The following is a 27,918-nucleotide window of genomic DNA, read 5'->3' as shown; positions in this document are numbered from 1 at the left end:
TTGATCATTATTTATCATTTAGTTCTCCATGCCTCTGTTTGGTGCAGTGATTCATGTATTGTCCCTCTTTTCCTCTCCCCTCCTGGGGAGTGGGAGTGCTTCCAGACTCCAGTTGGCTCATCCGTGCTCCAGTTCCTGACCGTTTACCTCGTCTCTGCTCCTGCTCCCACACCTGGATGAAGCTCGTCTGCTGGACTTTTATATATGTAGTTGTAGATTTAGATGGGTGGATGGATGCATGGGTGGATGGATGGGTGGATGGATGCATGGGTGGATGGATGATGGATGGAGGTTTAGTCATAATATTTTTCCATAGATCAGTAGAGGATGGATGGCAGACTGCTCAAAGGCTTTTCCAATTCAAGGTGGTTCACAGATCTGGTCCAAAGTACAGCTAGCTAGAATCTAACCAGACCTTAATGCTAATTGTGATGGATGTGAAAGGGAAGCAGGTACACGGTCACATATGTTCTGGTTTTGTCCGGCACTGGGGGCCTTCTGGCTCAACCTTTCAGCTTCTTTCTGCTGCATAGGGGGCACACATTGCTCCTGAGGCTTTAATGGTGATGTTTGGTGTGTCAGAGTTCTCCTAGTGAATCCAGGAGTGTAATCGCCTTCACTACATTTCTGGCCAGACGGCTAATCGTCCTGCACTGGAAAAACAAACAACCCCCTCCTTTAGGAAATATCTTGTCGATCTTATGTGTCATCTTACCTTAGAAAAATCAGATTTCCAATGAAGGGTTGACCTGCAGGCTTCTTTAATGTCTAGCAGCCAGTTCTGAGCAAGATCAAAGATTTTGATCCATGGCTTCTTTCTGAGGGGTAACTCTGTGACTCCAATCAGTAAAATCCTTCTTTATTGTATTGAACTATTTTTCTTTTATGGTGCAACAGGGTGGGTTTGTTTGTCTTAGACTGTATATGTTGCTGAATACTCAAATAAAAAGAAACTTGGTCAAATTCTAAAAAAAAAAAAAAAAAAGATCAGTAGAGGATCTTGTTTCAGTCGCAGCATGGATGCAGTAGGAGGCCTGCAAAGGTCAAAGGTCTCACCTGACAAAGGTGGGGTACAGCTCCGTGTTGACGAACACCACCATCTCAAAAGCCATGGTGATGCCCAGCCGGCCGATGCAGGCCACCACCGTCTTCAACAGGAACAGGTCTGGACAGACGCAGCAAAGCTTCAGGTCTTCAACCAACAACAGAGGCAGGTTCCTCCTGAGACCCACCGTCAGGGAGGAAGGCGGTGATGAGACAGGAAGCTCCGGCCACCATGTTGGCCGAGGCAAACGGAAGGCGCCGGCCGATTCTTTCTATGGTGAAAAGGATGAGAAAAGCAGCGGGGAACTCCACCAGACCGGAGATGAGGAAGTCCACGTAGACGTTTCCTCCCAGAATGCCGAGGCGCATGATCAAACCCTGGTAGACCACGGCGCTGGTGAACCTGAGACCAGCAGACAGGTGAGGACCCAAAGCCTCAGGGCACAGGTCTGTGAGAAGGAGCAACAAACTGACCAGTTGTAGCTCAAAATGAGGGTGTGCTTCCTCATGTTTGGGGTTCTGATCAGGTCCATGAAGGAGGCGCTGTTGGAATCGGCATCATCATCCGTCAGAGTCTGCAAACCACCAAAGGAAAAGCGGAGAAAGTCAGCCACGCTGAAGGGATTCCTGATGGTTACAGGTTGACCTCCTCGCTGACTTCTCCTGTTTGTGCTGCTGAGAGGAGCAGGGGAGGTCTCCATGTACCTCAATGTTCTTGGACAGAACCCTCCGGTTCTCTTTGGCAATGGACTCTGTGATCTTCACCACTTGGGACTTCTTGTTCTGAGACAGAAGCCATCGAGGAGATTCTGGGATAAACCTGAAAGAATCAAAGACATTCTAGTTGCTGTTTTTCTGTCATTCATATTTCTGTCTCTAGAACGTCGAGGATCCGCGATTTGTTGGATGGATGGAAGATCTAGAAGGTAAAGAAAGATGTTACAACGTATTCCTCTTTGCCTTCCAGCTGCTTCCTATAGGGGGCGCCACAGAGCATCCTCCTCCTCCCTCATCTCCTCCCTCATCTCCTCCCTGCTCCTCCTCTCAAACGTCTCCTTCCCTGCATGGATCTCCAGAACATCCATTATCTGTTCCTCTGATGGATTCAATCATCCATCCTGGTCCCTCAGAGGACCTCAGACCTTCATCTTCATCTTCATCTCTCCTCCGTCTGCTACACCTGTCCTTTGGGCTCACCTGAAACTCTCCTCCACCTCTGGACTGCTGACCCTTAGAACTTCAAGTCCTCTTTTAGGACTTCTGACATTGATCCTCGGACCCAAACCTCTGAGGATCTGCAGAGGAGCCCGAAGATCAAGATGTCTCATGAATGCCCCCCCCCCCCCCCCCCCCCCCCCCAAACAAAGCAGTTCTGTAGAAGCTCCATGAAAAACTACACAAGTTCATGGAACACAGAGAAACCAGGTTCCATCGTCATGGACGCCACCGCCACGCGTCTCCTGTGACTCCACCCTCTCCAGGACGTCGTTTTCTGCAGCGTCAGCAGAACCGAGGATGTTTCTGTTTGACCCTCAGAACAAGCAGGACCTTTTCCTTTAACGGCTCTGATCTTCCAGAAGCTAACGTGTTCAGTGGTCCTCACCAGTAGTAGGACAGGAAGAGGATGTACGGCGCCGTGATGGCGAGCTGCAGCCAGCGCCAGTCAGTGATGAAGAAGGCGAGCAGCGGGAGGATGAGGAGGCCGACACTGAAGAACATCTGATAAAGGACTCCCACTGTGCGTCTGAACTCCACCCCCACGATCTCTGTGACTGACAGACGGAGGACTCAGAGCTCTGATGGTTCTCCCACCGCCCCCAGCCGCTGGTTGGAGGAGGCGGGAAGGCGGCGGGTTCTCAGACGCGCTCTTACTCAGGACGTATCCGGCCATCCAGCCTCCTTTCACTCCAAACCCAGAGAGGCTTCGGAAGACCAGGAGGGACGTGTAGTTCGGGGAAACCGCCACCAGGATTCCTGCGACGGCGTTCACCAGGGTGGACATCAGGAAGCTCATCTTCCTGCCGAACCTGGAGGACGTGAGAACATCAGCAGGTTCCTCTGAAGGTCCTGCGAAGGTGAGCTGCAGAGTACCTGTCAGCTAGGTAACCAATGGCGATGCTGCCAACCAGGAAGCCCACGTTGAGCGTGGCCTGGAACATGTCCGCCATCCATCCATGCGAGCAGACCAGGTCAAACTGCAGCGACAAACACGACATCTGCCCACGTGCCTTTGAGCTTTGTCATTGTCATCCATACGGCGACAGAACCTGAAGCCTTTAGAACATTTTCACGAGTAAAAAACCTTTTTCTAAGATTTGAAAGGATGAAATATCTCAATGATGAGGATCATCAACCAAAGCTGCCAAAGGTTCTAGATCAGGAAACCAGAACAACGAAAACCTGAAGAACCACAGAACTCAACCGACAGATGAAACGTCTCAGAACGGATCTCTGAGGACGCTCAGGTCACCCGGGGTCACCTGCTGACCCGCTGTCAGTCTGGTTGCTCACCTCAGTAACAAAGGACTGCCGGCCCTCGTAGTCGTACTCCCAACCCTCCTTGCAGGCGGTGGTTGGCCTCCCGCTCAGGTGTGGCTCCTCCGCCTCGCAGGTGAGCGCCGTGACGTTCCAGTCCACCTCGTAACGCTCACAGCTGCTGCGCTGCAGCTCTCCGGAGACGTTGACCAGCGGCGCCGCCAGCCTGCGACCGTCCGCCAGGCTCCAGCCGCACGCCTGCCTCCGCTCCGCAAGCGCGGGGTCCCGGCACCAGTGGTCCGGCGTGAAGCCCTGGAAGACGATGCCCACGTACACGCCTGCGAAGGGCAGAGACACGAGGCACAGCAGCGCGAAGATCCGCTTCTGGCAGCGGCCGAAGGCCCCCGCCTCCTCCAGGAGGTCATCAAAGGTGGTCATGTTGCAGAGGTTTCCGTCCCAGGACTCTTGCTGAACCTCCGTCTGCAGAGTGGCCCCTGAGGGCCTCCTCACGGCTTTTAAGGAGGCCTGCGGGAGCAAAAGTTCCTCTGAAGCGGTGCGGCAGAGCGTGACGTTCCTGCGTCAGACTGGCAGTCAGGTTCTGGCAGGGATCCATGTTCTGAAGCTGGGACCGGATCTTCAGCCGCAGGAACATCAGCTGCCGTTCAGGAACAGATTTTTATCAGATGGAATTCTTTAGGAACGTTTGACTTTCCATCTTCAGACAGAAAGAGCTGGGTTCTGAACCCGAGTACGTCACCTTCTCTGCTCTTTGGACTCCTGAGTTTAGATTTTCATCAGTTATTGTAAAAAGAACATTTTAACCCCCACCCCCTCCCCCCAGCAGGAGAATGTTTATCATTTTTGTTCAAATGAGAGGCTGAAGGAAGATAAATGATAAACTTGTTCAAACAAGAGGCCGTTCTGAGTCCCGTTTGAACTGAAGCGGATCAGACCTGCAGGTCCCGTTTGAACTGAAGCGGATCGGACCTGCAGGTCCCGTCTGAACTGAAGCGGATCGGACCTGCAGGTCCTGTTTGACTTTCATGCACAGGAACATCTATGGATGAACCACCATGAAGACCAAGTCTGGAGGAACACAAATCAAAGATCAGGCTGAGCAGAGCCGGAAACAGCAGATCTCTTTATTCAGAGAATTTAATTTAAATCATTTTTTAAATAGGAAACCAGACAGAGAGCTGCAGACATAACACGCAAAATAATTTACATCAAAAACAGAGCAGATCCACTCAGGATCTGCTCTTCAGAACCTCCTGTGCTTCTGGAGCGTTTCGTCTGCAGTCACATCAAGTCTTCCTTCATTTAGAGAAAAATCAGCCGTACCAAACATTCCCACCTTTCCGGGTTTAAACAGAAACGGCTTCTGTTCCTCAGAGGATCGGTTTCGTTTCATCTCCACCAACAGGAACAGAAATCCAGAACCTAAAAGCAGCAGCCGTCCTCATCCAAACACCTGAAAACACTACAGGGTCCCGCGTCCTGCTGGGTCGTCAGGGAAACGAAGCTCAGCAGAACAACACGACTGTCACGCATGACAACCGCAGGGGGGGGGGGGTACGTGTCATGTGATTGGGGAGGGGGGGTTCCCACACTCACACCGCCATCATTCTAACACTTAAGGCCAGAAATCCTTCAGATGATCCTAAAACCATGACAGGAGCTAAAATCCTGGAGCTTCTCAACATCTGCATGAGGAACACGGATGTTCTGACAGCAGCACACACTTTCCCTTTAGGAGGCCAGAACCGCCGCAGGCCCACCAGGCCGGGGGGAGACACCTGCTCAGCTGACATGACAGCGGCAGATCCAGAAGAACCCGTGATCTCTTCACGGACCTGACCTTCCTCCAGAGCGGCGTTCACACGCTGGACGGCCTCGGAGCGGAGCTGCAGTCTTTGGGAGAAAAAGTTCTGATGCATAAAAGAAAGTCTAAGAAACGGATCAAGTCTGGAGTAAAGCGTCTGAAGAAGCTCCTGGAGGAGACGTTCTTCATCATTTGGACACATTCACTGATAGCAGAGTTCAGGCAGCAGCCATCAGACCCTCAGGAGGTCTTCATCGCTGTCTTCCTCGTCTGCTTTGTGGCGGTTTTTCCCCAACGTGAGGCCAGATGGGGGGGGTTTGCGCCCCTTACTCTTCCCATCCGAGTCTTCCAGGAGGCCGACCAAGTCTTCGTCGCTCTCCTCCTGAAATCAGGACCTCATGAGCTTTTGGACGCAGCAGGACGCTGAGGAAGATGAAGACGCCCCTCACCTGCAGGAAGGGGCTGCGCTGAGGCGCGGAGCTCCGGGACGGCTTGTGGACCCGGACTCCGGGGATGCTCAGCACCTCGTCCTCGCTGTCGTCCTCCTGCTCGTCCATGGAGAACGGCCGAAGAGCGTCGGTGTTCACCCGCTTGGTCCGGACGTGGCCGTTGCTATGGTTACTCCTGTGGTGCGCGGATGCGGAGGAGTCGGGGGCGTCCACCTCCTCCATCAGCCACTCCATCTCCTCCTCTCCTCCTTCCTCATCCGTGTTGACCTGAACGGGAAACGCTGAATGAAGAAAGACCAAAACACCCGACCAACCAGGACATGCATGTCTAGGACTGAAGAGGCTGTGACGCCAACCCCCCCTGCTCCCCGTCCTCCCACCTTGGAGTACTTGTAGGAGAGCTGGTTTCCTCTCCTGCAGCAGCTGGACACCTTCTGCATCACCAGCTCCCTGGAAGACACCAAGGAGCCTTCAGAGATCCTGACCACAAAGCCACCTGCAGGCGTCCGGTCTCACCTCCGCTCCCTCTTGTAGAGCAGCAGCCCCAGCAGACAGACCGTCAGCCCCAGCAGCAGGAGGCCCAGCACCCCCCCCACCGCCTGGCTGCGCTGGGACAGAGCCAGAGACGCGCCGCTGCCGCCGTCGTCGGTCTCCCGTTCAACCGCTCTGTAAGGCAGGTGAGGTGGAGACACCGCTCAGGCCCGGCATGGGGATCAAACCACCGCCTCCACGGATCAGACATTTCTATAACGGCTGCTGGATCGGATCAAATGAGCTCAGATAAGGATTTCCAGGTCCGCCCCGCCCAGAGGCGGAGCTTTCCCTGCAAGGAGGAAGAGTCTGCAGGACTCAAGCCTCCAAACGTGAGAAACATTTAGCTGGAGGACGATCCAGATGGTTTTGGTGTTTCGACTGTCCTTCACTTCAGCTGCTCTTCTCCTTGTTGATTTTTTATCCGTTTGATCTTCATATGAGAATTTACTCATTTCATTTCTAATAAAAAGACTTTTCTTAAAAAGAAGAAAGAAATTTTGTTTCTTCACCAAATCTTTTTCTTGTTTTACGTGGAAGCCTTACTCAGAAACATGCTGAAATGTTACTATCATATATGATGTTAGTGCTGCAGCCGTTCTCTGGAAATGTATACATGTATTCTTTAACAGCCACAGATCCTGCAGAGGAGGATCAGAATAATCCTCATTTCATGGCTCAGCCTGATCCAGGATTCAATCCAAAGATCTGAAATACCACAGAGGCCTTTGATACGAATTAAAGGCCGGCCTGGGTCACCGAGTCCTGATCCCAATCCTCACAATCACATTTGATCGGATCTTCAGACTCCAGAGTCACGGTTAGTGCTGGGGGGCAGACTCACATTAAACCACAGACTGCATCAGTGTGCCACACAAACAGGTACTGGCACTCGTCCGTCTCCAGCATGAACTCGGGGATGCCCACCCCCGCAGACGGGCTGCACTGGAACATGATGGTGGAGGACACCTTTTTGGCCTCTATGCGGCCACATTTGGAATTGGAGGGAATGATGACGTCCAGGTTTCCTCCTGAAACGACATCCAGGGTTTAGAATGTGGCTAAAGCTAGCATGGGGCTGACGCTAGCATGTAGCTGCCGTTAGCATGTAGCTGCCGTTAGCATGTAGCTGACATTAGCATGTAGCTGACACTAGCATGTAGCTGCCATTAGCATGTAGCTGCCATTAGCATGTAGCCAACATAAACACTACTGCGTGCTAACAGCATGTGGTCGCATTAGCATGTAGCTGCCGTTAGCATGTAGCTGACATTAGCATGTAGCTGACACTAGCATGTAGTTGCCATTAGCATGTAGCTGACACTAGCATGTAGCTGCCATTAGCATGTAGCTGCCATTAGCATGTAGCTGCCATTAGCATGTAGCCAACATAAACACTACTGCGTGCTAACAGCATGTGGTTGCATTAGCATGTAGCTGCCGTTTGCATGTAGCTGACACTAGCATGTAGCTGCCATTAGCATGTAGCTGACACTAGCATGTAGCTGACACTAGCATGTAGCTGCCATTAGCATGTAGCCAACATAAACACTACTGCGTGCTAACAGCATGTGGTCGCATTAGCATGTAGCTGCCATTAGCATGTAACTGACACTAGCATGTAGCTGCCGTAAGCATGTAGCTGCCGTTAGCATGTAGCTGCCGTTAGCATGTAGCTGCCGTTAGCATGTAGCTGCCGTTAGCATGTAGCTGCCGTTAGCATGTAGCTGCCGTTAGCATGTAGCTGACGTAAGCATGTAGCTGCCGTTAGCATGTAGCTGACACTAGCATGTAGCTGCCATTAGCATGTAGCTGCCATTAGCATGTAGCCAACATAAACACTACTGCGTGCTAACAGCATGTGGTTGCATTAGCATGTAGCTGCCGTTTGCATGTAGCTGACACTAGCATGTAGCTGCCATTAGCATGTAGCTGACACTAGCATGTAGCTGACACTAGCATGTAGCTGACACTAGCATGTAGCTGCCATTAGCATGTAGCCAACATAAACACTACTGCGTGCTAACAGCATGTGGTCGCATTAGCATGTAGCTGCCATTAGCATGTAACTGACACTAGCATGTAGCTGCCGTAAGCATGTAGCTGCCGTAAGCATGTAGCTGCCGTTAGCATGTAGCTGCCGTTAGCCTGTAGCTGCCGTTAGCCTGTAGCTGCCGTTAGCCTGTAGCTGCCGTTAGCCTGTAGCTGCCGTTAGCCTGTAGCTGCCGTTAGCCTGTAGCTGCCGTTAGCATGTAGCTGCCGTTAGCATGTAGCTGCCGTTAGCATGTAGCTGACACTAGCATGTAGCTGCCATTAGCATGTAGCTGCCATTAGCATGTAGCTGACACTAGCATGTAGCTGCCACTAGCATGTAGCTGCCACTAGCATGTAGCTGACACTAGCATGTAGCTGCCATTAGCATGTAGCTAACAGCATGAAGGCAAATGTATGTTAACACTAGCGCACAGCTACTAGCATGTATCATCAATCTACAGTGTTGCCTCGCTATGCTGCATTTTACCTTTCGATGTCTCACCGTTTCGCGGATTTTTGTTCCAGGAAATTTGGAATCTTTTTTTAAACAGCTCACTGCGTTTTGCGTCCTGATTGGCTGCTGACCTTGTCAATCAATCTCCTCCCTGCTGTGTTTCCATGCGTTCATTTTGGCAGGTTTAAATCAATCGTTGACGGCAATATGATTTTTGTTTTCATTATTTAAAGAGAATACAACAGAACAAAAAAAAGTTCTAAATTTCACAGAAAAAACATGTGAAACAGCGAGAAGGTGAGCCGCCAAACGGCAAGGGATCTCCGTATAGCCCAGAAATGAAAATCACTCTGCTTTAAAACGGGAGCAGTTGTGTGGGATGGTTGTAAAGTGGTCTCATGGCTTGGTTTCATTAAAGGCGCTGTAGTTGTGGAGCGCTGAGGTACCTTGGCTCCGCCTCCATTAAGAGTGAGAGCTGATCATTGGTCCGTCTGCGATGACAGAGCGCGCTCACCTTTGACGTAGTACTGTGCCTCGGTGGAGTTTCCGATCCTGCGCCTGTAGGTGGCGTTCAGCTTGTCCTGGCAGATGTTGGCGCCCTCACAGCTGTACAGGGAGGAGTTGGTGATCCCCGACAGCTGAATGTGGTAGATGTACCGGTCCCCGTTGGGACGGATGTCCCCCGATGCCTGATGGTAGCTGGAGAAAGGAAGAGTGAGTCCAGCGACAGCACGGCGGGTGGGGGCCCAGGTGAGACTGTACCTGAAGTAGACGGCCCCCAGACTCAGACTGGCTCCAGTCTCGGGAACTCGGATGGTCCCGTTGACCATCTTCACCTCCTGCTGCTTCACGGCGCACGCCGAGCGGGTTTCCCAGTGGAAGACGAACAGACAGGACGCCTCGTCCACCCTGCAGCAGCACACACGCACACACACACGCACACACGCCGAGTGTTACCACGAGAAAAACTTCAGGGAGGTTTCTCTTGAAAAAGAAAAGTTGTGTAAATAAAAGTAAAAAAGGCTGTTTTAGTTTCAGGAGCTCTCCACTGAACCACCGCGCAGCTTTGTGCAGGAACGATCACACGAGGAGGTCTGATACCTGACCAGGGAGGGCTGTCCAACCGTGGAGCCACAGGTGAGCTGGATCAGCGCCGAGGCCTTCACCTGGTTCCCGCAGACCTCGTCTCCCGCGGTGTATCTGATGGAGATCTGTTTGTCTGCAGGAGAAGAGAGTTGGAAGGAGCAGAGGAACCAAGTCTGAGCTCTCCTCCACACACTCACCCTCGTAGCTCATCTTCTGAGTGTAGACGCGGCCCAGGGTCTGGTTCAGGCCGCCGGCGGAGCGCCGGCACACACTGGCGTCCTCTGGACAGCCCTTCACGCCACCGTGGATCCCCTGGCACAGGTTGATGAAGTACCTGGAGCCAGAGAACAATCGGGGATTAATCCTGAATCCCTCTGGGATTAACAGATACATCTTTGTCAGACGTAGAATGACATTAACGGGCCTCCTGGGCAGAAAAACATTCATACCTTAAAGAAAACTTACTACCAAAATGATAAATAACACATTAAACTACATAAAAATGCTTCAATGTGTTAAAACCAGAGAAACGTTCTCATAATGTAAAGAGACACAAATTCCTCCGCTGTCTGGATTTAGTGGATCCTTGAATCTGATGACGGATTCCTCCTGATCAACTCAGATGTACAGCCGCTGATCAAAGCCTGACAGGTTTCCAGATCACACGACGGTCTCCATGAGCTCAGGCTGGATCCTCCTTCGTGAGGAAGGCCTCGCTGTCATGGCAGAGGATTCCTGTGTCCTTCGGTTCCTCAGATCTTTCCAGCAGTCTTAAATGACCCTCAGGATCAAAGGATGCAGCACGCGACCCTCTGTGTGCTGCTGGATCGTGATCCTCCTGATGACCCGTCACGAATCAGATAAGCCGCCAGACTCACGAGTATCTTTGGTGTTTGAACCGCCACGGCTTCGTGAGCGACGACAGGCTCCGGAGGTCGAACGTCTGGTGCTTGCTCACTAGCTTGCACTCCATCTTTATTGGGGGACAGACGGCGCTGGTGTCCCACTGAAAATCCGTTGAACAGCCTTTCGTCTCTGCCAGCAGCTGGGGGGAGCCACGGCCCGCCGACCGGTCGCACTTGAAGAAAATGGAGGTCTGACGCTTTGCAGAGACTGAAGCAGAGAAACGGGAGGAAGGAAGGCGTGAAGCAGCACTTCTACACAGCAGGACCAACGCTTTCCTGATTTATTTGACTCTGTTATCGCATTCATGTTTTGCTTTCTAAACGTCCCTGAACGCACCGACCCAGCTGAGCCCCACGTAAACAGAGCGGACTCATTAAAGCAGCTGATGGCGCTCACAGAACCTGACGGTTTCTTCTATCAGCTGTAAAGCTGGCGTGTGGAGATGCACGTGTTAAACTGAAGGTCTGCAGAACGGGTGAAGACGCGTACCTGCCGGGCACTGATCTCCTCCGCCGTACTGCATCAGCAGCGCCTGCTCCTCGTGTCTGAAGTCCATGCTCATGGCTTTGCTGATCCCAAACGAAGTGGCCGACCTGTTGGAACCAGAGCCGCTCACCAGACACACCGCGCTCTGTTTGCACGCCGGGTCTTTCACGGCGCCGCACATGTGGAGGTGGTACGTTCCCGAGCCCGCCGTCACCTGGAGAGGAGGAAGGGAACCGTCAGCGGACACACCTGCAGCGGGAGGGGCTCTGCTGCCGCTGCTGCTCACCGTCACGTCCTCAGAGAGGCTCTGCAGGTCAAAGGTGAACTGGAGCTGCGCGTCGGTCAGCTGACACCCGCTGCTGTTGGTGGCGTCCGGGCAGACTAGCGGCGTTTCCCACTCGAACAAGAAGACGCAGCCCTGTTGCCGCAGCATCTGTGGAGAACCCTGAACGCAGAGAAAAGGCTTAGAAGGGGAAACCGGAGAAACGACCCCACCTCAGTCAGCGCCGACAGACCAGATCAGTGCCCCTCTGGCAGCTGAAGATGATGGTGGAGGTGTAGTTCTGGGCGGGGTCATCTGTGCACGGCGTGGAGCTGCTGTAGGTGATGGACACCTCAGACGTGTCCTTGTTGACCTCTGGGCCTTTGGTGGTTCGGCCGATATCCTGGCAGAGGAACAGCAGCGAGGAACCGTTAATGTCTGCGTTCCATCCCCCGTTTTCTGGACCATCCATTGGCTAAAAGCAGCTTCAGACAATCAAAGTGGTTCTCACCACTGGGGGGCCGTCGACGGGGTCCATGCAGACGGCGGCTCCGGGAGGACAAGCCACTCCAGGGATGGAATTGAGCGGCTGACAGATGTTGATGTAGAAGTCTGTAGAGTTTGCACTTTGACCCACAGCTTCATCTGGAGACAAACAGAAGCCGCCAGGTGAAGCAGGCTCCACCTGTGGGGGGGTTCTGCGGTTCTGTGTGACCGTCAGACCTTCTGCCGTGTAGAACCCAGAGACGTGAATCAGAGGAGTCAGGTCTATCAGGGTGGAGCCGCTATGGACCGAACACGTGACCTGGTGAAGCAAAGGAGCGTGACGTTTGTCTGAACGTCCAGAACTTCAGCAAACTCCAGCAACCCCCCCCCTCAGTGTCTTACTAACAAACCCCACCCCCTCAGCGTCCTACCCGCAAACCCCGCCCCTCACCTATGACCCCCACAAAGCAGCAGAAGTATTTTTTACATTCCTGCCTCCACCAACGGCTGATGCTGCTCTAAGTGAGGCTTCAGGGGTTAAAGGTCAGAGGTTAGAGACTGCAGGCTGAGGTGTTTTTGATGCAGACACCTCAAAGGTCATGACAGCTCTTACCTGCTTTTCACACACCAGGTGTGTGTAGAAGGAGAAGAAATGCGTGCAGGTTTGAGGGTCGGAGCTGATCAGGACCGGTTCTGGGGGGGCTGTGCTCATCTGGGCCGGTCTGTTTTTAAAGCAATAGAACAGATCTGTAGGTGTGACATCACAGCTCCATGCTGCAGAGGGGATTTAAGCCCCGCCCTCTGTGTTTCTCTGAGCCGTCACACCTGCAGATGAAGTGGATGACACTTTTGTGCTTGAGCTCCGGGTTTGCGGCGCACCGGCTCCCCTCGTCGTAGGTCAGCTCCACCTCGCCATCGCGGAACGAAAGCTTCTGGCTCACCTGACCGCCGCTCACAGAATTTCCGGCGTCCAAAAAGCACACAGCTGGAAGCCAAGAAACATCTGATCACAGAGTGAAACCGACAAACATCCAGGATCTTCCGGTTCTTCTCCTTCATGCTTCCTGCTCTGCAAAGGTCTGCTCCTGCAGAGCATTCCTGCCCGTTCCTTTATGGCTCCATCACTTTAATAATAAAATGCATAATTCATCAAAATGTTTGCTTCAAATCCAGAAACTGTTCTTAGAGAACCTCAGCAGACGTTCAAGATCCTTCAGACTGCAGAAATCAGGTTGTTTGACTTTTTCCAATCATTTCCCGTCATGCAGCTGCAGAGGATGTGAAACTGTCAACGACCAGAGTTTAAATAAAGGTTGAACAGGAAAACGGTTCCTGCAGGGGTTCCAACCTCCCTCCTGTCTGCACAGAGCAGAGCTGGAAGCCTCACGGTTCAGCCGTCTGCAGCTGAACGAGTCCAAAAATGACAAGAAAAAGGCAAACGATGGAGGAGAGACGGCGTGACTGAAGTATCAACGCTAGCTAACGCCGTCTAGCTCCCGTTATCTGCAGGGAACTGAAAACGTTCCACCTGGAGACCCTGGAATGCATTTAGGAACGTTTGGGAAGAACTTCCTTCACTTCTTCATCAACCACAGACCAAAAACGGCGTTTTTATCCGGGTAAAACCGTTTCCCAGCATTCATTTTGGCTGCAGGCTGACAGGAAGTCCGCACCCCCGTGGGGGGAAGGGGTGGGCTTTAAGCTGCCGTTTGGTTCCTCACAGGAAGATGGTGGTGTTAACAGAGTTCAGAGGTGGTCCAGAAAAGCCGTTTTCAGTCGAATGATTGACAGAAGTGTTTTATAATTCAGGGCTTTCGTCACCAGCTGGACCTTTGGTTCTCCAGGGAGGTTAGTGATTGACCACACAGCTGAGGAAGAACGTGACCAGCGGCGAGCCGTAGAGTCATGGAAACTCCTGCCGCTGACGCACAAGCGGGTCCTTTTCATCGCCGGCCCTCACCGGGTTCCAGTCGGGTCAATGATCTCGAGGCGGACATCTAAACAGCAGCCAGACGCACCGGCGTCTGAAACACCAACCTGTCTGAGCACAGACACTAAACTGATCCTCAGACCGGACGAGGTCACCCTGACCTCTGACCTCCAGAGGTGTAAGGGAGGTGAGCAGGAGGAACGCACCGCTTCCAGACGGACACGCCGTGTTGTCCACTCCACCACAGACATTCATGTGGATAACACTCTTGTTGGGCTGCGGATCGAAGGGGATTGTGTAAGCGCCCTCCTTCTTCAAGGAGCTCAGGTCAAACAGGTGACCTGTGAGGGGGGGACACAGACGAATGTTCAGGACGTCTGAAGCAGACACTTCCACGCTGCAGCCGTGAGTGAAGGGGGCGGGACCTGTGGTGGGGTTGGTCACTCTGCAGTCGCCGTGTTGGGTGGTGTTCAGAGGACAGGCGGCGGCCGTCAGCCACAGGAAGGTGAAGACGCAGTCCTGGATCTGGGAGATCAGCGTGGGCCGGGAGTCCTGCAGAGAAAGTGGGAAACGTTTTCTCCTCTCCCAAACACTCTGCTGGGGGAGGGGGGCAGAAGAAGACTGGATCCAGTCAGACCCCCCACAACCTCCAACCTGAGCAGGTCAAAGCCTCCAAAAGGTGAAAGCGCTGACATGTTTGTTGTAACAGAACATCTGTGCTCCTGATGGATCGACCCCCCAGCATTCATGCCTCTGATGGGGGAGGGGGGTTCACGCCCTCACCACTCGGTCTTTGTCACACTTGAAGCGGATGATGCTGCTTCTGTTGCGTCTTCCGTCTGGACAGGGCTGTCCGCTGGTGTACTGCAGCTTCAGAACCTTCCCGTCCAGTTGGGGACTGGACTCCACCCGACCCAAACTCAGGAATTTATCTCCGTCCTTCATGCAGGACGCTGCACCAGAGGGACACTTCCACGGGCCTGTGGGTGGAGATCAACACGAGTCATGTCTGCGTGGTCAGAAACGTGAAGCAAAGGTTCCACACTGACCTGCCTGCTGCACCAGAGACCTGCAGACGTTCATGAAGAACCGCCTCTCCGTGCCCTGAGTGGGAAGCTCCGCCTCCCAGTTCCCAGAGTCCAGAGCCAAAGGTGAAAGGTCGTAGGAGCGGCCCTGATCGTCACTGAGGAGCAGAATGAGGCAGCGCTTTGGTCTCGCTCTTTCACACACATGCTGCCCTGCTGCAGGGCTCCTGAGGAGATGTCTGAGACGTCCCATAATGCACCTGCTTCTGTCCCAGCAGTAAAACACTGCCTGTCACTCAAAACCCCAACAAGATTCATTCTTCATTAACGGAGCTTTGGAATCCAAATTGATCTAATGAACATTTTTCTGCCGTTAAGGCGGAGCTGCACAGTGGTGCAGGAGGTTCCTCAGATCCCCCTTTAGGTCCCTGACAGAGTTCTGGATGAAGCAGGTTTGGTTCTGGAGTTCATTCCATGTTTGATCTGAGAGGATCAGGCTGACGATGCTGAAGGAAACGCTCCTGCAGACACGTTTGCTTCATTCCACCTTAAATAACTCTGCCGTCAGAGACACGACAACGGTTTGGATGTGTGTGAAAGAGCGACAAAAAGAAGAATGTTTTCCAGCTTTAACATTTCCCATGACTTCTTCAGTCCTTAACCCCCCCCATCTTAAACCGCTGACCTCTGACCCGCAGGCACACAAACAGGAAGAGCCTCATACTTGTAGGAGCAGCTGATGGTTTTGGCGCAGGCCAGCGCGGTGGGCCAGGTGAACAGGTACGAGCAGTCCGGAGTCTCCTTGATGAACTCCGGTTCTCCCTGAACAAAGGAGGAGGAAGGAGAGTTCAGAGAGAAGAACGTCTGCAGGAGCATCAGAGGAACCAGCGGGTTCAGACTCACGGGCCCCGCGTCAGGGTGGCAGGAGAAGGAGATCAGAGTGGACCTTTGGTAAATCTTGTGGCAGGTCTCTCCGTTGGTGTAGTTCAGGAGAATCTGGTCCCCCACAAACACCAGGTTCTGGTTGGCCATCCCTGCATGGATGCAAACATTAACGCACAGGAGCCTCCCTCCAGTGACCAGCCATCCTTGATGTCTCCATACCTGCAATCTTCTGCCTGTCCCCGTTTACCTGGCAGGAGGACACAGACTCTCCGTGGCTGCACACGTCCTTCTGCAGCGGCCCGCACACGGACAGGTGGTACACGTACTCCTGGCTCCTGATGGGGAAGTCTCTGCCCTTCAGGGAACTCAGGTCAAACTGGAAACCACTTCTGGGGTCCTGAACCTGACAGTTTTCACCTGCAAGGCCAAATTCAGGGGCATTTTTCCCAGATTGTTTCTGTACATCCCATAATGCCTCTGGCACGTGTCTACCTTTGGACCTCCTGATGGGGCAGGCCTCAGACGTTCTCCAGACAAAGACGAATTCACAGCCGTCCTGACGGTCGAACATGGGGGAGCCCTGAAGAAAAAACCTTCCTGGATGAAAGCAGAATCTGAACAGGACCAGAACCATTTCAGAACATAAGGAAAAACCATCAGAAGAAAGATCGGAATCGACACAAAGGTCTCTGGGATCTGGATCAGGATCTGGATCAGAGGCCGTTGGATTGCACACAGACCAGTGTAAATCCACGATGCTAGAAGTTTGTTTTCATCCAGGAAAGACTGACAGCAGGTCGAGATTTTCCAGGGAATGTTGGGTCGTCTACAGTGAAATGTTGGATTCTACACTTGATTGGTTTCAAAACCGTTTTTAAATAATAATGAATTTACCGCCAGATGTCTGCTTTTATATTTACATTTGGTTTTCAAAAGGAAATCGTCATTTTTAAAGTCCAATCTGTCTAAAACATGAATTGTTGAAAATCATTTCATAAAACCATTAAAATAAGCAGCAAACTACCAGAATGGGTTGAATACTGTCCTCTAACACGATAAGGTCAGAAGGCTCTAAAACTACCAACTCTACCTGTTAATCCTCCACTGACACAGTAAAGAGCTCCAAACCATCTTCAGACTCTAAAAACTCACTGGACTGTCGTCACACTGGAAGATGATGCGCGTGGAGTAGCGGGACGCCGCGCCGCACTGATCTCCGTTCTGGTACACGATGCTGATGGCGCCGTCCTCCGCCATCTGCGGCATCGACTGCACGTATCCCAGGTTGACACTTCTCCCGTGGATCAGACCGCAGGCGCCCAGAGGACCCACTGCAGAGAGAAGAGCTGCTTTTAACACAACACACACATTTTCACACGCAAAAACAAGAAACACTGACAAATACTTTACATCATTTCATTTAAAGTGGCTTTAAAATAAAACAGTTTATAGAGAATCTAAATGAATTACATGAAAAGAATTTCCTTTTTCATGCATTTATGACTATAACCGATTTGGAAAATACCATCTGGATTGAGACACAGTAGGTTTATTTGACTGAAGTCCATCTGCGGACAACAAACGTGATGTCATCAACACGGATCAGTCCATCATTCCAGTCCTTTGAATAAAGTCATGTGACCATCCAGGGTCTAGAATGTTCTAAGAATGTTCCCTTTGGATTCTCTGGATGTGGAAAAACAACAGTGGTGAACTTTAGGAAACTACCATGTGAATGGATTTGACATTCATTCTAGTTTACTTGTTGGTTTGGACACAGATTTCATTAACTTGATGATCTGGAAGAAATCCAAGAATCTGGAAAACTGTTCAGTAGCAGGAATTTCTGTCCAGGAAGTTTGGATGAAGATGATCTGGATCCACTTTAGGTTCAGAGGATCTGGATCCACTTTAGGTCAGAGGATCTGGATCCACTTTAGGTTCAGAGGATCTGGATCCACTTTAGGTTCAGAAGATCTGGATCCACTTTAGGGCAGAAGATCTGGATCCACTTTAGGGCAGAAGATCTGGATCCACTTTAGGGCAGAAGATCTGGATCCACTTTAGGGCAGAAGATCTGGATCCAATCGGATCCTTCAGAATGAACAAATGTTGCCTATGAATCGGATCTTCATCCACAGACTGATCTGGATGGAAACGCTAAAACGAATCGTTACCCCCCCCCGTTCTGAGGTCATCAGTCAGAACCAGAAACCCAGAGTTTCATTGTTCTGATGTTCATCAGAACGTTCTGGATCAGCTCATCTCTGTTCTAGGTTAGATCACAGGTCCGTTACGTTTTTTCCCTCTCCTGACCTGGACAGTCCTTCAGGGCTGGGAGGGGTTTGCAGACGTTGATGTAAAAGCGGCGTCCCGCCCCCGCGTCCGTATCCATGGGGATCCACGGGCTGTCCTCTTCGTCCCGGATCAGGCGGCTCAGGTCGTACTCGTTCCCGAGAGCATCTAGAGGACAAATGTGGGATTGCATGAGACGTTCTGGTTGTTGGTGGGGGACGTGACCCCGTGACCCCAGAGTTCTGACCTGAAATGCTGCAGTCTACGGGGGCCGGCGTGCAGGCCAGCGCCGTGTAGAAGCTGAAGACGGCGTCGTGGGTGGTGCGGCCACCCATCGTACTCATCTCCTCTCGTAACAGCTCCAGAGGGTTGGGGTGGGGGTTCGGGTCGCACACAAAGTTTATGGTGAAGGTGTCCCGCGTACCTGTGGGGGGGTCAGAATGAAGCTTCCATCTTGGTGAGGTCTGCGTTTCATGGCCTCACAGTTCAGTACCTGTACTTTCAACCAGCGGCCCCCGATACGTTAGCTTCAGTTTGCCATCGGTGGAGTACTGGAGGGTCTTGGTGACCCCCACCGGACTGACAGGCTTTCCGCTGTCCAGCTCACAGCCCGCCATCCCCTCCCCACATCCGGGAGCATCTGAGCAGATGTTCAACTGCGAGACAGAGAGCATGGCTGAAGATCTGCAAGAACCTTACGAAGGCTTGTCAGAGCTGTGGGCGGGACAAGCTCACCAGGAAGTCTTTGCCGTTGGCGCTGGCGTTGTAGCCGGTCTTGGAGGCCAGAAGCTGCAGGTTGTACTCAAAGCCGGTGTTGGGGTCGACCACAGAGCAGGTCTGAAACCACAAACCCATCAGTGTCTCTGCTCTCCACTCCAGGTTTGGAAACAGCAGCTCTCACCTGGTTTTTGTCCTCGGTGGTCCGGATGGCGCAGGCTGCTTGGGTCTCCCATATGAAGGTGGAAGTGCAGTTCTGGGTGGACTCGAATCGAGGCGGCATGGACTACGCAGACAGCAGCAGAGACACGCCCACTTCAGACACAGACAGCACGGCGTCCGCCCATCAGGTGACGTCACTCACCAGCGATCCTCTGGAGCAGATCAGGTGGATGCGCGTGGTGTAGGACAGCTTCAGGCCCTCGGACGTGCACGCCGACCCGTCCGTGAACTCCAGCAGCAGCCGGTCCCGCCCCTCGATTACCGGGCCTTTCTTGGAGACCCCCATGTTGCTGACAGAGACCACCTCCTTTGGAGAACCCTGAGGATCAGGAAGAAGCAGATCGGATTTTCAGCATTTCTGCAAACGTTTAAGAAAACGTCAGTTTTCCTGTCGCGTAAAAAGTCAAATTGAATTTTGAAGTTTTCTTTGCAGCTCGTTTGTGAATCTCTTCAGAAATGAAGAAAATCCACTGAGAAACATCCAACACGTTTTCCAGGCGCTGCTGGATCACCGAAGCACCTGAGCGCCCCCTGCTGGGCCCATAGAGGCACCGGTCTGGATTCGGATCACCTGCTGGGTCACGTATGTCATCTCGCAGACAGACGCCTCGCGGTCGCAGCCGACCACGGGGACGATGGCGCGGCAGATGTTGATGTAGTAACTCTTCCGGCTCTGAGGGTCAGACAGGTCCATGGCCAGCCAGTTCCTGGTGGAGCGGGACAGGCTGCAGGAGACAGCAGGAGGTCAGGGAGGACCAGGAGGCCAGGGAGGAGGTGTTGCAGGGAACAGCTGTTACCTGGACAGGTCATACTGATCCAGCGTTCTGGGGTCCGTCACCAGACACTGGTGAGACCTTTCAGGACATGCCAGTGACGTATACCAGTGGAAGTTGTAGGTGTAGTTGTCCTCCACCTGTGTGGATGCAGCACAGAACATCAGCGCACCGACAGGAGTCCGAGGAGCTCCAGAACAGGTGCAGAGAAAAGGTCCAACCTGAAAGTCGGGCTTTCCCAGCCCAGCTTCAGGGTCACAGAGGAAGGAGATGAGGGTGGACCTGCCAGTGTGCTCCTTGTTGTTGTACTGAGAGCCGTTCCTGTAGGTCAGCTGTATCAGCCCATCGTAGTAGGACAGACGGGAGTTTGCTTCTCCGAGGCTCCAGGAGCTGAGGAGCAGAGGAGCAGAGTGACCGCAGGAGCTCATAGACGTTCAGGGAAAATGGGAGCGTCGCTCACCTTTTCTCCACCTGGCAGGCTCCGGCCCCGTCAGGACACGAGTTTGTCTTGACCGGGCCGCACACATTGATGAGGTAGGTGTATGTGCCGTCGGTCAGGTTGTAGAAACCGCCGTCAGGTTTGGAGAGTGGAGACAAATCAAAGGAGAACCCTGTGGAGCAGAAGGAGCAGGTTCAGATGGACTCCAGGTTGTTGGTAGGGGCGTGCGATTACCTGGACTTTCTGACACCAGTAAAGCCTGTAACGGTGGCATCTTCCTGACTACAGAGGAAAAACCTTTGACTTTTTTAAATCCACAGAAAACTTTAATTCCCAGAGCCCCGCCCCTTTACATTTAGGAACAGCCCCAGACAACCTCTGTAGAAACCAAAAGGAGTTTGTTCAGGAGTCTGCAGTTTGTCCTCTACAGAGGACACGTGTTGTTGACATGCAGCTCCACCCATAAAGCAGGAGGAGGTTTAGCTGAGTAAACCACCAAATATGATGGTAACACCAAACCCCAGCCTCATCAGCGGTCTGTAATTATTTGGATTTAGGAACGCAGACGTGGATCAGACCACTAGCCTTTGAAAGACATGCTAGCATGGTGTTTCAGGAAACGCGTCCAGTCTGTTCAGACGTTTGAGGCACAAAAAAATGTCCATTATGACCCCAGGAGCTTCAAGATTGGCAAAAACTCAAACTAGTTCATCCGTGAACTGATGGTTCCTCTGAACGCCAGCCAAAGACCGGCGCTTTAAAGTTATTATGAGGCTAAAGACATGATGTCCATGCAAACGGAGAGACAAAGCTTCAATGCGCCTTCATGAAAATGCTCAGGTAAAGTCTCCTGTCTATCTGGTGGTCGTTCTACATATTTCAGATTCCCCCGTTTCAGCAGGTGAGTGTTTGAGGGGCGTGTTCGTACCGGCCTGGGGGTCCCCCACCCTGCAGGAATCCCCCTGAGTCTTGGACAGGATGCAGGCTGCAGCCGTAAACCACTCCAACTCGTAGAAACACTCGTCTGATGAGACGCTGACGAGGACAGGAGGACTCTCAACGGCTCCTGCAGGAAACGCCAGAAACAAAGGGGGGGGGTCACCACGAGGAGCGCCAAGCGCCAGAATTAGGAGGTTGATTCCAGGAGAACAGCAACGACTAAAGGACGGCTCTCCGTCTCACTCACCGGGTTTACATCGGAGGGTCAGAATACTTTGGATCTTCCTCTTGTCGGGACACGGACTGCCGTCGGTGTACACCAGTCTGATGTCATCTCCTGAGCGGGTTTTGGAGGGGGGTGAGAGGAAGCTGCCGAGGCTGATGCTCTTGTTGTTCTTGTCTAAATGACAGTCATGAGTATTAGAACCCCTGGTTGCTCTGCCAGAACTTCTAAAGGAGATGCTGGAAGGCGTGAACGCACCCACAGCGCAGATGGAAGCGTCTTCAGGACACGCCGCCGCCCCCCCTGCTCGGATCACCTTATGGCAGACGTTCAGGAAGTAGTGGGAGCTGGATTTAGTCGATTTTGCGTCTTTCACTTCCCAGTTCTGGCTGGAATCTGACTCTGAACCCGAACAGACAACAGTCATCTCAGCAGGAGGCGGAGGAGGGCTGATGCCAACAACCGATGACGGAGCTCACCTGGGTATCTGGTGAGGGGGGAGAGGTCGTAGTGTTTTCTGCCGTCAGTGACGCGGCACAGCAGGTCCTCCTCCTCCCTGACGCAGGCGAAGGCCGTCTCCCAGTTGAAGTAATACGTGCAGTCCGTCTCCCCAGCAAAGACGGGATTGCCCTTTCCAGAGCCGGCTGCAGAAACATCAGAGGAATTGTCCGAATCATCTTCTGACCCGATTCCTGCAGTCTGCCAACAATTCCTCTTCCTCTGATGAGGGGGAGGATGGAAGCTTTCACTTTCATCCAACTGATTTCATGAAATGGGAATCTTCCAGGAAAGTTCATGACGGGATCACGGAAACACAGAAACTTCACAACGATCCCATCTCAACTCACTGGCGTTCTTGCTGCACTGGAAGTTGATGATGGTCATTCTCTGGAAGCCGGAGGAGCAGCTGGTGCCTCCTGGATAGATCAGAGTCAGATCTCCATCCGAGTACCTGCAGAGAAGAAAAAAACACACAGGGGGGGGGGGGGTTCAGACCAGCAAGGAGAGGAAGGAGTTCAGGAAACGAGGGACAGCTCCGGATTAACATCTGATCAGCATAATCTGAGGAGGACTTGAAAGTCTCCTCTGGATCCGGTCTAACAACCAGAGTCTGAGGGTTTTCATTCATCCAGGCCACGTTAGTCTGGATTTAGGTATTCTGGGTTCCATCAGGCGTCACTCTAAAGTGATGACATTTATCCGTAAAAACAAGCATCTCCGTTCCGTCAGTCCCACCAGGTTGGAGTCAGACCTGAGATCTGCAGCGTCACAGAGCTGCAGTTTCAGTCTGAGCCAGAAAGAAAATGGGATGAATGTTATGTTCATTTGAAGCTCATGACTACACCAAAAAAGAACCGTATATGTAAACATGTCCTGAGTCCAAACATCCATCACAAAACAACTACACTGACGGATGGGGTGTTGGAGGAAACAGAGACTGGTCCTACCGCAGGGTCTGGTTCTGGAATCTTCCAGCCACTTTGCTCACGGAGGAGGACGTCTTCACCTGGCAGGAGGACACAAACTGGTCGTCGCCACATTCATCTGTAGCTACTTTCCCGCAGATGTTCAGGTAGAAGATGTAGCTGTCCGGGCCGCCGCTGGTTCCAGAGTGGGCGTGGTACTGCTGTTCTCCAGCTACATGGAGGAACAGAGGATTTCAGAAGGTTTTCCTGAAGCTCCGGCCTTTAGGCTGATGGTAAAGATAGAGGTTCCCTCCTCCATCCTGCTGCTGAAGCACAGCTTCACAAACCCCTTTCAGAATAAAAGCATCTTCGAGGAACCAGATGTGCATGTGAAAGGCCTGCGTACCGGTGGTGGTGAGCGGCGTCAGGTCGATGGAGATGTCGTGCTGCTTGCCGGTCAGTCTGCAGCTGTTGCTCTCCAGGTAGTCCCGGTGACAGGCGTACTCCGTCACCCACTCCACCTCGTAACGGCAGTTCTGGTTGGACGTCATCTTGGGGGGGCTGCCCTGTAACCAGACCCCACATGAAGTTAACCATCATCTGCAGGGGTGAAGCCACGCCCACAGTGGCGTACCACACGTCTTCTTGAAGGACAGATGAAGGTGATGGTGACGGCAGGAGCGTGTTCCCCGCATCTGGAGGGAGGGGTGGAGCCTTCTCCTAAAGCGTACTGCAGCCTGAGGCTGGAACAGAGAAGACGAAGAACAGATCAGCTCCGTTTGAGGGAAACAACGTTCACAAGTCTACCACCGTTCTCCAAACCATCTCACACGCTTTTGAAACCATGACGCCGGATCAGGTCCAGGAATCATCGCCACAGTCCGGATTCCATTTAAGATCTATTCTAAAAAGACTCGAACCCCAGACCCAGCAGCATATGTTGAACTCTCAGAGGAACACCACAGTTCCCTCCACTGAAAACAGGACCAAGGCCTCACCTGTCGCTGTTCACGTGCTCCAGCTGCCCGGCGGGAAGGCCCATGCTGAAGGAGCCCTCGCCGGTGACGAGGCAGGCCGCCGAGCCCTCTGGACACGGCTTATCCGTGCTGTCTGGAAGCAGGACAGTGACGGGACTTAAAGAACAGGAACCTTCAGAGAACCTTCAGGCAGGTTTCAGCAGGAACCTACAGATGCTTCTGCAGACATTGATGTAGAAGTCGAAGCCGTCATCGCCGTCGTCCACCAGGTATCCGTCTTTCAGTTTGATCAGAGGACTGAGGTCATGCTTCTTCCCGTCAGAGTCAAAGATGTAACACGGGACCTGCAGACAGAGGAGTGCCGCTGCGTCAGCGTCACGTGGGGTCGTTGAGGTCACGTCAAATGCCTCATGGTCTCTGTGGGAGGGGGTAGCATGGGGGGCAGTTCATTCCTCCGTTACCAACCTCTTTGTGGGGCTTGAACTTGTCTTTCTTGCAGGCGGTGTAGGTCTTCCATTCAAAGTAATGAACACACTGAGAGAAGGCAACGAACTCCGGAGACCCCTGAAACGCAAAGGACAGGAGAGCTGAAAACACACCTGAGACGTCAGGTGACCAAGACGCTACAGGTGACCCACACAGAGTTTCAGTTTTACCACATGTTGTACTTCTGACATTTACTAGTAAAAAAGTAAATTCTGAATAGAAACCTAACGGTGATCTTTTTTTTGAATTGCATTGATTTGTTTTTTACATTTATGCACCATTTCGCAGAACAGTTCCGTCATAAATGTTTATTAGATGTTTATTAACATCTGAAGGACTTGTGGAAATAGATACATTTATTTTGAAAAGATTCCACATCAGCAGAATCTCAGTCCACCTGTTTAGATTAGCTGCTGCATGATGGACAGACCACATTCAAATCAAACTATTCAGTCCATCAGTCAGTTTCTGAATTCATCCTTTTTCTGTAGAAAGGAAAGACTTTAGCTTAAAACTAAACTCAAAACTTTCTGACTCAACAGGAAACCATCAGTTCTTAGAAATGTAACCACAGACAGACCCACACTCTGCTAAGGTGGAGGTGGAGTTTCCATCTTAGTATGGGATGAGTGTTAAAGTATGCCCCCCCCCCCCCACACACACACACACACACTATTACTGAACCTCTGGCTCCAGCAATGAGACAGCAGAAAATAAAACTCCCATCATTAAATCAGTCTCTATGCAGATGACGTGACTTTTTCTACAAAATTCTATTAGGAAAACAGCTACAAATTCTCCTCTCTCAGACTGCATTTACCTGGAACAAGTCAGTTTTGTCCGGACTGTAATGCAGACACAGTGCTTTACCAGTCAAACAGCATGGAATTCAGATCTCTCTCAGATGTATCTGAGCTGGAGCAGCTAAACTACACTTCAGGACGATCTAACCCACCGGCTCAACCGGCCTCTGTCCCTCATGAGCAAAGCAGCTGCAGTGAAAATAAAAGTTCTGCCAAAGATTAACTCTCTCTTCTCAATGATTTCCACACTAAAGGTTAACACATCTGACTCAGCTTCTTCTGGAACAATAAACCACTAAGATTTAGTTTAAAGACTTTAAAATCTGGGAAAAAAACTGTCCCTAACCTTACCAACTGCTGTCCCAACAACAAAATCCAGTACATCTTAAAATAACCCAGAAACTGTTCCGTGGCTGGATTTGGAGCAGAAAGATCAACCTGTCAGATCTGTCATTTATCAACAATAGAAAACCAATAGAAGCACCATTTTAACAGCCTGCTGGGAATTTCTCGGACTCTACTTTAACCGAGCAGAGAACATAAAAAGCATCCAGGATGTGGACCTGGGGACGCCAAAGAAGAAACATCTGGAGGTCCCTGAATGTTCTCCAACACCCCCAGAACACTCAAAAGCTTCCTCAGGACAGATCTTTGCTTCCTTGTGTCTGTTTCTGGAACTCAAACCCTTCATTCTGACTGGAGAACTGCCTCCTGGTTCTGATGATCTGGGTCAGAAGCAGCAGCCCTGCCCCACTGAAGCTCCACCGTGACCTTCTCCAGCCCCGCAGTCTTTGTGCTGCAGGAGGTCACATGTTTGTGCATGGAGTCATGTGAAACGCCTCCAACACGGAGAAGCAGCAGGAGGAGCCAGCGTGAAGAACCAATCACTGCCGACTCACAGCGTGTTGTGAAATCACGAGTCATGTTTCTCACCAGGGTCGTCCCGCACTGGAAGCTGATGCTGGTCCGGATGTTGCTGCCGCCGTCGGGACATTTCAGGGTGCTGTTGAAGTCCAGGACGGAGCCAGAGGGCCTCTCCTGGGACCGGTCACCTGGACGGCGTGAAAACAGACAAACACGGGGCGTGAACACGCGGCCCGCGTGAACACGCGGGGCGTGAACACGCGGGGCGTGAACACGCGGCCCGCGTGAACACGCGGGGCGTGAACACGGGCATGAACACACGGGCATGAACACACGAGCAGACCGCAGCGGGTAACCTGAACTCACCGACTGACTGGGCCGTGGCGCCCCTAAGGTTCTGAGCGCACACTGCAGCGTTGGGCCCACAGCTGGTTGGTTCTGACGACGGGCAGAGACTCAGAGTGTATTTCACCTTCTCATCCTGGTCCATCGCCTCCCATTTGTAACTGCAACACAAAGAGAAAGAGCAGAGCCCGGTTTACAAACCCAGTCCAGATCCAGAACCTCAGGATGATGTCCATGAATGTGGACGCCTCTCAGAGGAAATGCAGCGCTAACTTCCTGTCGTACTGACATAACAGGAGCGTGAACTGATGAAGCCCTGAAGACGCCGCTCATGGCCGCACATCAAACCGTGTTCTGGTACCAAAAGCAGATCCAGAACACGAAGTCCTCCTCCCATCTCTGTCATTTTTAATCGGTTTAGCAAAGCGGGTTAAGAGAAGAAAAACTGATTCTTTCTGTGACATTAGACACCCGAATCCCAATCTGTCAGATTCGGTTTTAAAACGTGAATTAAACCGATTCCTCGGTTCTGGATCTGATCAGATTCAATGGTATCAGATTTCATTAATATTTTCAAACTGAATTCTTTTCAGAAACATTTACTTTATCTTTGATCCGAAGGTTTGATTTGAAACCGGAAGTTCTGTTTTCATCGCTGTCTGTGGGTTAAACGCGCACGCGCAATGAGTTTGTGTGTTTTTGCCTCGCGATCAATGATACGGTTAGCATTAGCGGCTAACAGCGGGAACTGTAATATTAGTAGTTAGCTATGTTAGTTTCCTTTCAACGACATTTGGTTTATTTAAGCCATTAGATTGTAAAGATGGTTTTCTGACACGCAAACAAAAGAGGCAGACGTCTGTCCGTCTGTCATGATGACGGCGGTCTGAGTGACGCGGTTAGCTAGCAGCACTTCTGCTAGACGTTCCAGAAAACACGGAAATGTCTGGTTCCGCGCCAGACGGAACGAGAAACGGGTTTAAATTAAGGCATGTGTAAAGAACGGAGCTGCCGAAAGGACAGCGACAGAACCGAACCGACAGAACCCCCATCCCACCAAACCGACCGAATTCCCCAGAACTGTCTTGACCTAAATCCGACAAAATAGACCAACAGAGACTGACTGGAGTCCTGAACGGAGCGATGTGCCTGCAGCGGGTCCGCCAGGTGTGCTTGCTCACCTGCAGAGGTCCTGGTACCAGAGGTCCTCCTCAGCTGCGAACCGAACCGGCAGAAAGCCCAAACACGCCGCGAACCACAGAACCAGCGTCACGGAGCCTTGGCGGGAACGTGTGAGCCCAAACGACATGATCGCTGTTCGGACTGGATCCGGACTAAGACGACATGATACCCAGCTGGACCGAGTCAGCAGGAAGTGAGCGGCACGTGACAGACCGTCACATGATCCATGACACGGGGGAGGGGTAAAACTTTATTTAAAACAGGAAAAGGAACAGAGACAGTTTTTTTATTAAGCAAACACAGTTTGGGTGTTTTGAAGACAACAGGACACACTTTGCTTAATTTAACTTTTTATATTAGACCCATATTATA

At 51.9% G+C, this 27,918-nt stretch overlaps 2 protein-coding genes and 1 long non-coding RNA gene across 3 annotated transcripts in view; 1 reads left to right on the top strand and 2 right to left on the bottom strand.

Annotated features, from left to right (window-relative positions):
- The window catches only part of LOC101173762 (solute carrier family 22 member 2), a 5,458-nt gene extending 1,480 nt beyond the window's left edge, over positions 1–3,978 (bottom strand). Inside the window, exons 1-8 of the mRNA XM_023952789.1 lie at positions 3,556–3,978; positions 3,136–3,239; positions 2,917–3,071; positions 2,648–2,816; positions 1,750–1,864; positions 1,519–1,619; positions 1,233–1,447; positions 1,057–1,165 (exon numbers count right to left, since the gene is read on the bottom strand). Of these exons, the coding sequence (XP_023808557.1) occupies positions 1,057–1,165; positions 1,233–1,447; positions 1,519–1,619; positions 1,750–1,864; positions 2,648–2,816; positions 2,917–3,071; positions 3,136–3,239; positions 3,556–3,957 (1,370 nt within the window). The 5' untranslated portion in view covers positions 3,958–3,978. The remainder of the gene's footprint in view (positions 1–1,056; positions 1,166–1,232; positions 1,448–1,518; positions 1,620–1,749; positions 1,865–2,647; positions 2,817–2,916; positions 3,072–3,135; positions 3,240–3,555) is intronic.
- Positions 1–4,866, top strand: part of LOC111947057 — a 6,860-nt gene extending 1,994 nt beyond the window's left edge. The window contains exon 2 of the long non-coding RNA XR_002872852.1: positions 3,940–4,866. This is a non-coding gene — a long non-coding RNA (uncharacterized LOC111947057). The remainder of the gene's footprint in view (positions 1–3,939) is intronic.
- igf2r (insulin like growth factor 2 receptor) lies at positions 4,634–27,918 on the bottom strand. The gene is made up of 50 exons (XM_011493154.3): positions 27,546–27,918; positions 26,386–26,525; positions 26,089–26,207; positions 24,332–24,430; positions 24,078–24,210; positions 23,888–23,999; positions 23,524–23,632; positions 23,296–23,455; positions 22,932–23,121; positions 22,332–22,435; positions 21,963–22,127; positions 21,742–21,885; positions 21,508–21,660; positions 21,250–21,387; positions 20,343–20,493; positions 20,104–20,272; positions 19,907–20,022; positions 19,681–19,834; positions 19,252–19,428; positions 19,072–19,173; positions 18,906–19,007; positions 18,664–18,826; positions 18,418–18,594; positions 18,192–18,338; positions 17,028–17,206; positions 16,368–16,455; positions 16,095–16,292; positions 15,894–16,024; positions 15,715–15,812; positions 15,015–15,148; positions 14,749–14,945; positions 14,391–14,517; positions 14,172–14,306; positions 12,861–13,020; positions 12,649–12,757; positions 12,273–12,354; positions 12,061–12,194; positions 11,803–11,952; positions 11,574–11,732; positions 11,291–11,501; positions 10,774–11,008; positions 10,093–10,229; positions 9,911–10,028; positions 9,572–9,718; positions 9,324–9,508; positions 7,166–7,352; positions 6,307–6,456; positions 6,171–6,240; positions 5,791–6,057; positions 4,634–5,723 (listed from the first exon to the last, which is right to left on the bottom strand). Exons 1-50 carry the CDS (start codon positions 27,671–27,673, stop codon positions 5,574–5,576), a joined length of 7,290 nt encoding a protein of 2,429 aa, XP_011491456.3. The 5' UTR covers positions 27,674–27,918; the 3' UTR covers positions 4,634–5,573.

This window comes from Oryzias latipes, chromosome 24, assembly GCF_002234675.1.
Source record: "Oryzias latipes chromosome 24, ASM223467v1".
NCBI lineage: Eukaryota > Metazoa > Chordata > Actinopteri > Beloniformes > Adrianichthyidae > Oryzias > Oryzias latipes.
This window is presented reverse-complemented; position numbering and strand designations above follow the sequence as displayed.